Source organism: Bos grunniens, chromosome 12, assembly GCF_055505025.1.
Source record: "Bos grunniens cultivar Pamir isolate PY7600 chromosome 12, Bosgru_T2T1.0, whole genome shotgun sequence".
In the NCBI taxonomy this organism is placed as follows: domain Eukaryota; kingdom Metazoa; phylum Chordata; class Mammalia; order Artiodactyla; family Bovidae; genus Bos; species Bos grunniens.
Window position 1 is genome coordinate 30,184,383 of NC_141176.1, and position 14,338 is coordinate 30,198,720.

The 14,338-nt window shown below is 41.7% G+C and overlaps 1 protein-coding gene across 3 annotated transcripts in view; it reads right to left on the reverse strand.

Moving 5' to 3' along the window:
- Positions 1–6,367: 6,367 nt before the first annotated feature.
- Positions 6,368–14,338, reverse strand: part of TEX26 (testis expressed 26) — a 33,080-nt gene continuing 25,109 nt past the window's right edge. For all 3 annotated transcript variants that reach the window (XM_086329525.1, XM_086329527.1, XM_086329526.1), the window contains 3 exons: positions 8,652–8,828; positions 8,321–8,482; positions 6,368–6,596 (listed from right to left, as the gene is read on the reverse strand). In XM_086329525.1, coding sequence (XP_086185651.1) covers positions 6,523–6,596; positions 8,321–8,482; positions 8,652–8,828 — 413 coding nt within the window. In that variant the 3' untranslated portion in view covers positions 6,368–6,522. The remainder of the gene's footprint in view (positions 6,597–8,320; positions 8,483–8,651; positions 8,829–14,338) is intronic.

A 14,338-nucleotide genomic window follows, 5' to 3' on the forward strand; every position in this document is an offset into this window, starting at 1 on the left:
CCTGGGAAGCCCTTTATCATCTTGCCATTAATAGTAATTATATTTGGGTGCATTCCACAGTCCAAAATGGAACCCTTGATTACCCAATCTCACGCCCCCTCCAACTGCTCTATCTCAGATAACAGCTCCATTTTTTCCAGTTGTTTAAGGGAAAAACCCTTGGAGTCATCTCCTCCCCTACCCCTCCCAAACACACGTCCAGTCCACCAACAAATCCTACTGATTCTATGTTTGAAGTGTCTCCAGATTCCAGCTACTCCTCACTTCCTCCACCAACACCTCTAAGTCCAAACCACCATGCTTCTCACCTGGACCTTGGCTATACATCCTGACTGGTCTCCCTGTTTTCATTTCTGCCCCTTTGTTCAGTCGCTAAGTTGTGTCTGACTCTTTGCAACCCCATGGACTGCAGCACACCAGGCTTCCCTGTCTTTCACTATCTCCTGGAGTTAGTTCAAGTGCATGTCCATTGAGTTTGTGATGCCATCCAATCATCTCATCCTCTGTCATCCCCTTCTCCTCCTGCCCTCAGTCTTTCCCAGCATCAGGGTCTTTATCGATGAGTCAGCTCTTTGCATCAGGTGGCCACAGTATTGGAGCTTCAGCTTCAGCATCAGTCCTTCCAATGAATATTCAGGACTGATTTCCTTTAGGATGGACTGGTTTGATCTCCTTGCAGTCCAAAGGACTCCCAAGAGACTTCTCCAGCATCACAGGTCAAAAGCATCAATTCTTCGTCACTCAGCCTACCCAGTACAAAATATTCTATGTAGAGAGTGATCTTTTAAAAACAGAAATTGGACAATGTTAACCCTCGGCTCAAATATCTGTCATGCTTTTCATATCATCCAAAGTAAAATTCATAACCTCAGGCTTCCCTGACCTGCCCTTCTCCCTGTCTGACCTCATCTCCTACTGCTCTCCCCTCGTTCCCCCAGGGACACCTTGGCCTTCTCTTAGAACACGAAGTGTTTCTGCCCTTGCTCCCTCTCACCAAAAGTCCTTTCTCCATACAGCCACAAGCTTCTCCCCTGTTCCCTCACTTCTGTCACGAGCGGGTTCAGTGCAGTGTTGAGGCCTTCCCGACCACCCTCATTAAAACAGCAGCTCTCATGCCTCTCTATCCTCAGCTGGCTGTATTTTTCTTCCTTTTCCTGAATTCAACACCATATTATATATTTACATGGTGTATTGTATATATGGGAGACCGGGGTGGCTTAGATGGTAAAGAATCTGCCTGCAGTGTGGGAGACCCAGCTTCGATCCCTGGTCAGGAAGCTCCTGCAACCCACTCCAGTACTCTTGTCTGGAGAATCCCATGAACAGAGGAGCCTGGCAGGCTGCAGTTCATGGGGTCACAAAGAATCAGACACGACTGAGTGACTTTCACTTTTCATTATACATATATGAAACCCACTCTATTATTTTTAAAGCATTTATTTATTTGGCTGTGCCACGTCTAGTTCCTGGACCAAGGATCAAACTCCTGTCCCCTGGACTGGGAACACAGAATCTTAACCATTGGACAGCCAGGGAAGTCCTGTCTTCAGTTTAAAGTAATATTATTTTTCTACTCTTCTATTTGTGAAAGCATTTTTTTAATGAAACAGAACAAGTTTAAACTTATGTATAGAACAGCTTTTTCAAGAGGTTAAAAACAAAGAATGGATGTTTTGGGAAAGCATGGAAATCTGCTATATATACTTTTTTGGATTGGATGTGTGTGTGTGTGTGTGTGTGTGTGTGTGTGTAGCTGGGGGCGGGTAGTGAGGTTTGCAGGAGGTTAGAAAGAATCAAAAGAGCCATCAGGGGATACCAGAAGAGAAAAAATTTCAGAGTCATTTTCTGTGTTGAAACACCGCTCTCTTTGAAATACAATAGTGAAGGTAATGGTGCTACATAATTAACTCACATCATGTACATTGACTGATCTGTCTTGACAATCTGCTCTGAAAAAAGGAACCATATTAAAGCTCTCTTTCACATCCTTTGGCACATTAGAATAAGCGTGGCCGCTGGCCTCATGAGAACTTTTGTAGTGTTCAAGGTTTAAAATGCCTTCGCAGATTTTAAAATACGAGAGGACCACAACCACTCTCTCCTGTCTTAAAAAAACAATCTCTATTTAAGCACATGTGTCAGTGGTGATCAGATTTAATATTTTTAAGAGGGAAAATGGATTCTACTAAGCTTTTCATTTTGAGGGTTTCAGAGAAGTTTCGTCTAAATAAATACTGTGCCCCTATCAGTTACCTCTGTGTATGTGTGTGTGTCTGTGTGTGCGCGCTCAGTCGTGTCTGACTTTTCATGACCCCAAGAACTGTAGCCCGACAGTCTCCTCTGTCCATGGAATTTTCCAGGCAAGAATACTGGAGTGGGTTGCCTTTTCCTTCTCCATGGGATTTTCCCAACCCAGGGATGGAACTTGAGTCTCTTGCACCTCCTGCATTGGCAGGCAGAATCTTTACCACTAGTGCTGTTAGCCATCGCAATACTAATCTCAGTGGCATGCAACAGAAAGCGCTTATCTCTCGCTTTGTGGGTCACAAGGGTAGATCAGCTAGGGTAACTGTATTAGTCCATTTGGGCTGCTATGACTAAATACCGTAAACTGGGTAGTGCTTAAGCAACAAACATTTGTTTCTCATAGTTCTGGAGGCTGGAAATGCCAAGATCACAGCACGAATAGGTCTGGTGTTTGGTGAGCACTTTCTGCTTCAGATAGCCATCTTTTCTCTGTGTGTCTTGTGTGGCAGAAAGGAGCTCTCTGGGGTCTCTTTTATGAGGGCACTAATCCCAATCATGAGGGCTCTGCCTTAAGATCCAGTCACCTTCAAAGGTCCTACCTCCTAATACCATCACTTTGGGGATTAGGATTTCAACAGAAGAATCTTTGTTATTGTTGTCATTCGGTTGCTCAATAATGTCTGACTCTGTGACCCTGTGGACTACAGCACGCCAGGCTTGCCTGTCCATCACCAACTCCCAGAGCTTGCTCAAACTCATCCATTGAGTCAGTTATGCCATCCAACCATCTCATCCTCTGTTATCCTCTTCTCCTCCTGCCTTCAATCTTTCCCAGCATCAGGGTCTTTTCTAATGAGTCGGCTCTTAGCATCAGGTGGCCAAAGTATTGGAGTTTCAGCTTCAGCATCAGTCCTTCAATGAATATTCAGAATTGATTCCCTTTAGGATTGACTGGTTTGATCTCCTTGCTGTCCAAGGGACTCTCAAGAGTCTTGCCCAACACCACAGTTCAGAAGCATCAATTCTTCAGCACTCAGCCTTCTTTATGGTCCAACTTTCACATGCATACAGGACTACTGGAAAAACTAAAGCTTTGACTACACGGACGTTTGTCGGCAAGGTAACATCTCTGCTTTTTTAATATGCTATGTTTGTCATAGCTCTTCTAAGGAGCAAGTGTCTTTTAATTTTGTGGCTGCAATCATTTTCAGAAGAATCTTGGGAAGATGCAAACTGACCATATCAGCAGCTCTCCTCCCCACACCTCTCATCCTCCTCCTGGGATCAGTGGGCAGCCAGGACTTAGGTCTGCTAACATCTCTTTGGTTAAAGCGAGTCACGTGACTAAATTCACAGTCAAAGTCTGGGGAAACACCTCCCATCTTTAGTAGGAGGGGTTGCAAAGTTACATAGCCAAGAATGCGGAGACAGAGAGACATGAAGAAATGGCGGGTGATACTTCAGTTTACCATGGTGCCCAAAGAAAAAGTCTATCAAATAGTGCATTCCAATGCTGTTCTTAAGTAGCATTTGTGGTTCTAGGGTGGCAGTCACTTACCTGTTCTGCAGTTCTGGAGGTAGGATGCTTTCCTGTCTCCAGCCACATGGATGGCAACCCATCTGGTTGTCGGCCAGCAGGTTGTCTGCTGCAGGCAATGGAGGTGATATAGGCTTTTCTTGCCTGTGCTGCCCTTAGACTACCAAAACTATCTCCGAAGAAGTAAAAGGAGGTTTGGGAGAAGGGTCGATTACGCGCAGATAGGGGATATTCTAGGCTGGCGAAACTATTCTGTATGATACTATAATAAGCACATGATACTATGCTTTTGTAAAAGCCCATAGAATGTCACAGCACAATGAGTCAACTTTAATATCTATAAATTAAAAAAAAATCATTTAAGAAGTCAAGGATCAGGAATTCACTAGCACGCCAGTGGTTAGGACTCTGCACTTTCACTGCTGAGGGCCCAGGTTCAATCCCTGGTTGGGGAACTAAGATTCCATAAGTCAGGCAACCTGGCCAAAAAAATTTAAAAAAGAGGTCAGTGATCCCATTTGGGACTCCCAGAGACTGGAGCCCTCTTCAATCTTTCCCAGCATCAGGGTCTTTTCTAACGAGTCAGCTCTTAGCATCAGGTGGCCAAAATATTGGAGTTTCAGCTTCAGCATCAGTCCTTCAATGAATCTTCAGAATTGATTCCCTTTAGGATTGACTGGTTTGATCTCCTTGCAGTCCAGGGACTCTCAAGAGTCTTCTCCAACACCACAGTTCAGAAGCATCAGTTCTTCAGGACTCAGCCTTCTTTTTTTTTTTTTTTTAATCCAACTTTCACATCCATACATGACTACTGGAAAAACTAAAGCTTTGACTAGATGGACCTTTGTGGAAAGGAGGACAGTGGAAAACTGAAGATACAGCTATAACACGTCTGGAGAGATGAAACCCTCAGCCTCAGGCGAAGCTTTGTTAGCACAGTCTGAGGAAGTGGGTTAACATAAGACCAAACCATGTTCACAGGGATACACAACTTGTACTAGCATAAATTTATTGACTATTCTGGAACACAGAAGCGAGAACAAGAGAGCCCATGCTGTCAAGAGCCAACGACACTCTCTCCATGCAAGATCTGACTCCCCCTCCTTGACCTCTTTTGTCTGACAGACCCTCTGCCCCGTGTCCCCAGCCGACTATGCTTCAGCCACTCTGCCTCTGACTCTTTCCAGAACACTTTGAGAAACACTTCAAGATATTTCTTACTTGGATGACTTGCTGTTCCCCAAGCCTGGAAAGCTATTGCTCATCTTTTGGCATGGCTGGCCCTTCCTCTTCTTAATGGGTCAGCTTAAACCAGGCCTCCTTACAGGAGCCTTGGACTATCACAACGCTGCTTACACTGTGAGTGTGTGTGCATGCGTGCTTAGTCACCCAGTCGTGTGTGACTTTTCTGTGACCCCAGGCTCCTCTGTCCATGGAATTCTCCAGGCAAGATTACTGGAGCTGGTTGCCATTTCCTTCTCCAGGGGATCTTCCTGAGCCAGGACTCGAACCCAGGTCTCCTGCATTGCTGACAGATTCTTTACCATCTGAGTGGCCAGGGAAGCCCTATGCTGTGTGTAGCACTTACACTTTGTAATTCTCCTGTTCATTTTCACTTTTTCTGATCTGTCCCTCTCTCCAGGATGCAAGCTCCATGCATGTCTTTTCACTGCTAGTGTATCCCCAAGACCTACAACACTGCCTGGCACATAAAAGGTGTTCAATAAATATTCATTGAAAAAAGGGCTCTTCAGTGTTTAATATTTGGTTCAAGATCCTGATGGAATATGGGCCATGCTCTGGAGAGTACTGGGAGGACAGGAAGTCCCACTGCACACACTAAACTGAGACAGAATCCATATGAAATTACTCGTGGGCCACAGCTACATCCCCGGTGCTCCAAGAAAGACATAAACAGGAAAAAAAAAAAAAGAGAGAGAGAGAGAAATTTGGAATTAAGTAAATGCACAGAAAAAACAAACCCAGCATGAATGGCAACATGAATATAAATTAGAACATAATTCAAAGTCAAAACCATTAACATGGTCAAAGAAGAATAACATGTAATAGGAAAATGAAGAAGCTCTGTGTAAGTCATAAGCACTGATAAACAACATAGGAGCCAAAAGTATGTAGCAAAAACCCCAGAAATACTAGGAGACATTGATGAAAACACTTCTATTGCGGAATGTTTTTAATATTTTTGCCTCAGAATATGACAGTTAAAATATACAATTAAGACAAAGAAGTGGCTTAAAAATACAATTAACTATACATTTTTTCTTCTGCTATTCATGTAATACACAAATCATTCTTATACTTGGCATAAAAAATGTTTGCTAATTTTCCAAAAGCAGAGATTTGTTTTTTCAACTTTCAAATTCAAAATCAACAATAATGAATTTTTTCATCCCCTAATTATTGAAAAATTAAGAAACCTCTTCCACATAATTCCTGGTTCAAAGAGGAAACCAGAACTGAAGACACAAAGTAAGTATCCAAAAGAGAATGGCGAAAAAACATTATATCAAAACCTATTGGATGCAGTTAAAATTGGGTGGGAATAGATTGGGAGGCAAGGGATGATTTCCAGCCTTAAATGATTTTATTGTTTAAAAAGAAAACAAACAAAATTACACCAAGTCATGATGAAATTATAATTCAGAACAATTTGGATCTTATTTTTTCTTGATTATTGAGAAAAGAACTCAGTTACTTTCAGATGTTCTTCATTTGAACTACTTTTCTTTTTTATCCGTCCTTTGGCCCACATCACAGTAGGAGCGAATAAAGCGATCAAGAATCTGCCTTTCTGAAAATTATGAAGAAAAACAGGATGAAATTTTCCACTTAACTATTTCAGGGCTAAATAAAGAAATTTCTAAGGTGACAAATACCTGACAATAGTACTCTAAATATGAATTCAATGAGACCAAAAGAATCACGATAATCAAAGCTATTATGTCTAATAGCTAAAAAGACTCTTCAATATTCAACATCTCTTGAATGTAATTATTGACTAAAAAGAGCAAACAATATTCAAGGGATCAGCAAGACTTCCTGGAAAAAGCATGGATTGTGGAATGAAATAGACTTAGGCTTTTGTTCTGTGCAGCCACTCTAGTATTCTTGCCTGGAAACTTCCCTGGACAGAGGAGTCTGGCAGGTTACAGTCCATGGGGTTGCAAAGAATCAGACATGACTGAGCACACATGTGTCATCTCTATTTATTCGTTGCCTCATCTCTGAATCAAGGTACTGATACTTACCTGGCACAGGTGTTGGAACGGATGAAGAATGCTATATGTGAAGCACCTAGACAGTGCTTGTTCTGCGTGATGCGATGAGAAACAAAACAATAGAAACTATTGCTCCAAAAGTTACATGAAAGCCAGGGTTGCTTTTCTGCCTACCAGTACTGGTAGGCTTTGCAGTCTTTGAGTGATAACTGACCATGGGAGGCCCCTCTCTCCCCAGCCTCCATTTCCTCATCTGGAAATTGAAGGAGTCTTGTCTGTTTATGAACATCTATGGTCCCCTAATACTAACTACATATTTTTAAATTGTACATGGTGGAGCTATAAAGCTTTGTCACTCCTAGAAATTACCATCTGTGCAGCCAAAACTAAGAGAAAGAAAGCATGCAAGTGATGTTTGCCTGTCCTTGTGCTCAGTGTGACGAATGCCACCTGAGGGCTAGAGATCAGGGTGTGTGCGTGTGTATGTGTGCACGCAGCTGAGTTACTCTCCACCTAAGTTTGCGTTTGTTTTTGTGATCCCACATTGAACTTTGAATGTTTTACAATGTACATAACATGTTAGTTTGGTGATATAGGAATATGTGTCCTAGAAAGTGACCCAACCAGTCCTGAATGACATTTCTCTCTTTGAGGATGAGTTACATGAAGATTTGCATGTACCCTAAGAAGACTGTCACACACACACACAAAAGCACCAAACAGGAAATAAAGATTACACAAACTAAAACAAAGCTGTGAGAGAGCACAGACTTCCACTGGAGAAATCAATTAACCAAAAGAAAAAGAGAAGTTGCCCTGGAGCAGTTCAACCACAGCAAAGAGAGATCAGAAGTAAGTGAAAAGCTAGATGTTTTCTTTTTAATAAGTGGGGATATATGCACTGGGGCTTCTTCGAATAAAAACTTATTTTCAATGGGATGAGGTTTACACAAAACTATATATGTTGCATGCATGCTCAGTCGTGTCTGGCACTTCGTGACCCCACAGGCTGTAGCTCTCCAGGCTCCTCTGTCCATGGGATTCTCCAGACAAGAATACTGGAGTGGGTTGCCATGCCCTCCTCCAGGGGATCTTTCTGACCAAGGGATCAAACCTGCATCTCTTGCATCTCCTGCAATAGCAGTTGGATTCTTTACCACTGTGCCACCTTTTTGTAGTCACATACATATATATTGAACACCACGGGCTAGAAGTTGGGAAAGTTTCTATTTGGTGGAAAGCCACGTATTATTATGACCTGTAATTTATCGAATAGTAACTTGAGACCTCATCTTACCTTTGTAGGAAACACCCTGAAGGTACTCTGTGACTTGAGAGGGGCTGAATGAGTTGAGAATTGTCAAGAAATCCAGGTAGGCTTTCCCGTAATCACTTTGGTACATGGACTGCTTCTTCGTGCGCTCTTGGCTCCTCATGTGGCTGAACAGCACAGAAGGGACTAGAGAGACGCAAGGGAAGGAAAGACAAGAAGCTGTCACTGGGCAGAGAATCCCAGCCTTTATTTGTGGGACTCGCCAGGTCCCACAAATGTGTTGTGGAATGTATTGAGGAATCTCGGAATAAGAAGAGTCTACAAAATTGTTTTAAAAAGTTACAGGTGTACTCACCTAGACCTTGAGAAGCAATGGGTAGGCTCGAGTAGCATCCATATTTGAAACTAAAATCCTGTAACTCAGGAATTTTAGCTGGAATTTGGTAATTCCGTCGAAATTCTGTGTCTGCTGGTCGGGGAACTAACTTTTTCCATTCTAGAAACATCTGAGAACGCTGTTTATCCTTCTGATCTGGGGCAGAGGTACAAATGGAAGGCAATAATTACTCCTTGTAAGGTATTTCTAAATAGCATCATATTTTCATTCCATTTTGCTTCTGGCAGTAGCTTCCAATTTATCACACTCAGAACCCTCTCTTCTTGCATTTAGAGGTATGGTCAATGTATTTTTTATGGACATTTCAACCAAGAAGTAATTTTCTGCTTTATCAGGCACAGGAAGCATAGGCTAAAATGATCAGAAGTAGTTTCTAATGAATATACTGTTCATCAGTTAGGAGTGTTCTTTGTTTCTGCTTCATGGACTCAGACAGCACACCTCACTCCAGTAGTCCTGCCTAGGCTCTGGGGCTGGGGTTAGGAAGCAGAGTGAGATATTTTAGATAGGGCTATGGTTGCCATATAAAATATAGGAGTTCAGTTAAATTTGTTGTAGTTGCTATTTTGGTTGCTGCACAAGGCCCTTGCAATGGAAATGTGGAGTTAAATTTGAATTTCAGATAATGAATAATTTTTTGTGTCTGTATAAGTACTCATTTTTTACCTGTTATTAGGACTTCCCTGGTAGCTCAGATGGTAAAGAATCTGCCTGCAAATGCAGTATTTTTGCCTGGGAAATCCTATAGACAGAGGAGCCTGGCAGGCTTCAATCCATTGGATCGCAAAGAGTCAGACACAAGTGAGACACTAATGCAATATCATTATTCAGTTTTAATTGAGCATCTTGTGTTTTTATTTGCCCAATCCAGCAACCTTAGATGGGCAGTACACATCATCCCCATTACCTAGAAAAGAACCACTCAAAAAAGACCTTACTGATGGATGGTTAGGCCAGATCATTGTTATTAGTGGGTCATAATAGTATTATTCTTGGAAATAACTGCTAAGAAATATTCACTAATATGATCATTAAAACCTCTGACGCACTAGCTAAAGTCAAGTTCCACAAGCATTACCAGATTAATGAAGTAGAGAATCACATCATCTTACTTAGAATGAGCTCACCCCTAATTCTCGCTACAAAATGTTGGTTCAGAGGCACATCACACAACACCAGCTTTAATCAGAACAAAAATATTAAAAATAGGAGTATCATGAGCAATGTCACAACAGTGCTAATTACTACTGACACTAACCTTGATTCTTCTTCCAAAATAGTTTTTCAATAGGTCTTCTCGAAATAGACTCCAATGTACATTGTATATCAAGCAATATGTGATGTCATCTACTGGCACCCAAGAGCAGTTTAATATTGATTTTTTAAAGAATGATCTCCGTCCAGAACAGCACAGTGGGAAAGGGTTTCACTACATGGTGTCTCTTAATTTAGATGTTGCAGGGAGAGAGGACATGGGTACTCAATGGCCCTCATAATGACCTCATAAACTGCCTGAGGAGAAGACAAGGTTAGAGAGAAGGGAAAACTCTAGGGCTCCAAAATCAGGACACTCCTTAAGATATTTTGGACAACCGTCTGGTATTGTTGCTAGTAAGTACCATCTATATAACTCAGTTTTTGTGAATTACTAATCAGTTCAGTTCAGTCACTCAGTCATGTCCGACTCTTTGCGACCCCATGAATCGCAGCATGCCAGGCCTCCCTGTCCATCACCAACTCCCGGAGTTCACTCAGACTCACATCTCTAATATCTTTATTAATAAACAAATTCCCATTTGTTGCAGATGTCTAGCCCTTTTTCCTAGCTACAACTCAAAAGCAAATGCTTTCAGTTCCTACATGTGTTCTGTGCCAAAGTTAGAGATAATGAAGTCATTGTTCTACCTTAAGACAACCTAAAATGAGTGTGATGAGAAAGAGATAGACAGGAGACATAGATACAGAATGTAATACCTTGCAACTGTAACAAATGGAGATAATACATCAGAATTACTTAGGAAGGTTATGCCAAAATATACCTGCTGAACCTCATCCCAGACATTGAGAATTTCTAGATGTGGGAGGGACCCAGGCACTTATATTATGAACAAGCTTCCCATATGCTTAAGAATCACTGACTCAGAGCTTTGGATAAGGTGCTACAGAAGCCCAGAGGGAGTGGCTTCTCTGGTAGCTCGGTGGTTAAGGCTTTACCTTCCAATTCAGGGAGTGCAGGTTCGATCCCTAGTCAAGAAACTAAGATCCCACATGCCTCCTGGCCAAAAAAACCAAAACATAAAAAACAGAAGCAATATTGTAACAAATTCAACAAAGACTTTTAAAATGGTCTGCATGAAAAATCTTTAAAAAAAGAAAAAGAAAAGAAACCCAGAGGTGGAAGGAAGACAAGAATCAAAAGGCAGATACAGTGGGAGGGGACGTGGGTAAACCTATGGCTGATTCATGTTGATGTTTGGTAAAAACCAACACGATACTGTAAAGCAATTATACTTAAATTAAAAATAAAGAAAGGCAGACACAGCAGAAGGTGTGTTTTGACGAATGGTCAGCACTGAAGCTAAAATGCACGGTGCATTTATCAAATGCAGTCTAGTTGGTGTGAATGTGAAGAATGCAGGGTAGGGAGGAACAGTAGCTGAGGGTGAAGCAGGAGGGGAAGGTTAGGATCCACACTGTGAAGGGTCTTGAGAGACTTGTCCATATAGAGCAACTGGAGATGAAGACCCAGAAATGACAAAAATCAGGCTCTGGATTTACTCTGAGTTCCTTTGAAGAGAAAGAGTAAGTCTTCATTGATCCTTAGTACATATCACCATAATAGACCTCATTAAATATTTACTAAATTGGGTGAACAAAAGAGAAACAAGAAATGTAATTGCTATGTATTAGTAATTAATCTGAACCACACTCTAGTGACTGCCTACATGATATATGCTTACAGTAACTCTTAGTTCTTAATCCTTAACTAATGGTTTATAGTCTTTGTAAAATTTCCTATAAACGAGTTCCTTCAGCACTATTGGGAGAAATTGCTGATACAGAAGGATCTGAGGAACAGCATGTGAGTGCTGAAGTGCAGCCGTAATGTTGTGGAAGTCCCAACAGAGAAGATAACCTGACCCAGTGCCAACCCCACCCCGAGGGACTATCCCTGTGCCTCAGGAGACCAATTCCCACTGGTTTTCTTTTCCAGTTGGTAAAGGTGATAGGGCTTCCCTGGTGGCTCAGTTGGTAAAGAATGCACATGCAATGCAGGAGACCCAGCTGTGATCCATGGGTGAGGAAGTTCTCTGGAGAAGGAAATGAATACCCACTTCAGTATTCCCGCCTGGAAAATTCTATGGACAGAGGAGTCTGGTGGGCTACAGTCCATGGGGTCACAAAGAGTCAGATACGACTGAGCGACTCTTTCACACTTCCACAAAGGTGAGACCAGAGTAGTTATAGCCCAAAGGGAGAAACTGCCCCTTTGAGATAGTCCATGGAATTGCAAAGAGTCAGACATGACTGAGCAACTAAGCACAGCACATGATGTTTGATCCCTAGGTGGGGAAGATCCTCTGGAGAAGGAAATAACTACCCACTTGAGTATTCTTGTCTGGTGAATTCTATGGGCAGAGGAGTCTGGCAGGTTACGGTCCATGCAGTTGCACAGAGTTGGACATGACTGAGGCAACTTACACACACAGCACATGATGGCTGCAGAAAGTCCCCTGTAAATCCACAGCAAGGACTGTTCAAAATGGCTAAGACCAAGGGCACTCAATCTATAGCCAGGTGAAAGCTAGTTCTGTTCTAATTCCTCAAAGCCAAGTTCTCAAGCCTGAGTGTGTAAACAAGCCCCTTTTACTGCTTCTCACTCATTGGCCTTAATTCAATAATGAGGATTCAAAGACAAGACACAGTCTCTGTGTTTCAGAAGCTTAAAGTATTAGAGAAACAGATACATAAAAGGGAATCACAATATTATTTGATAAATGATGTGGAAGAGGAAAGAACAGGAGCTATAAAAACATGGGAGGGGCGCTGATCCAAATCTGGAGGATCAGAGAAGACTCCTGGGAGAGAAATGAAGTTTACATTTAGACTTCAAATACGGACAGAGATAGGGCTTCCCAATCACCAAAAGGTTTTAAAAACACAGGAAACTTCAGCTCAAAGCGCTGAAATAACAACAGTCATAAAGGTTTTTGCTATGTTTGCAGATGAGGAATTTAACCTTTATTCTGATTCTCAGTATATTGTCAGGTTGTTTCCACATATTAAAACTGCGGTTTTGTCTGAAAATAAAACTACCATATTTCATTTGTTAAGTAAATTACAGCAACAAATTTGGAAGACAAATAAAATATTTTTCATTGGAAACATTCGGGCTCATTCCGGATTGCCCAGCCCTTAAAATGCCTTTAATGATTTGGCTAACTTGTTAACCAGAAATACAGTGGCTTCTGTGATTGAGGAGGCCAGAGCCTCTCACTCACTTCATCAATACGCTACTGCTTTAAGATATCAATTCCAAATTCCCAGAGAGACTGCTCGAGAAATTGTGCGTTCTTGCTTATATTGCCCCACTGTTTATAATAGTCTACCTATGGGAGTTAATACTCGCGGTCTCAAACCTAACGTACTCTGGCAAATGGATCTAACTCATGTCTCTTCATTTGGAAAACTGTCCTTTGTTCTTTAACTGTAGACACCTTTTCTCATGTTATTATTGCAACTGCTCGTACAGGGGAAGCAGTTAAAGATGTAATACAACATCTCTTTACTTGTTTTTCATATTTGGGCCTACCAAAAGCTTTGAAAACTGACAATGCTCCTGCTTATACTTCTAAGTCTTTTCAGGAAACATAATACAGGCATCTTTTATAATCCCCAGGGACAGGCCATTGTTGAAAGAGCGCATCAAACATTAAAAATCCAAATTCAAAAACTAAAAGAAGGGGAGTTTAAGTATAGTTCTCCCCATCAAATCTTGCAACATGCTCTTTTCGTAATAAATATTTGCTCTTTTCGTAATAAATATTCTAAATACTGATCTGGCTAGAACTACTGCAATGCTTCGTCATTGGTGCCTGGAGCAATTAAATGCAAAACCGTTAGTCAAATGCAAGGACCTTCTCTCAGGACAATGGAAGGGTCCTGACCCCTTATTAACTAGCGGTCGAGGATGTGCTTGTATTTTTCCACAGGATGCAGATTCTCCAATTTAGATCCAAGACAGGTTGATTCGCCATGTTGCAGACCCCCAGACATCCAGTTCCCCCATTGCTTCGATCACAAAAGAGGAGCCTGCCAGAAGGGGAGGCAAGATAAACATCGAGATCCCGGCAAGACTGACGGGGCTGCTGCAGTGCGAACTCCAACCAGAAAATAATTCTACTTACTCTGTTTTGGCTTGTCTACCCTCTCCTTATGTTTTTCTCTTTACCAACGATTCTGGAAAACTTAATGTACATGTGACTTTCACTGGTGGACCCAATGTAGTGACTTGTGAACAATGCATGCTCTCATCTTGTTTAAACCCTCAATATAATGTTTGCTCCTTTGTAGTGTTACAATGTCCACCTTATCTTATGATGTAACCACTTATTGATATGTTAACTATAGTCTTGCTATGTTAC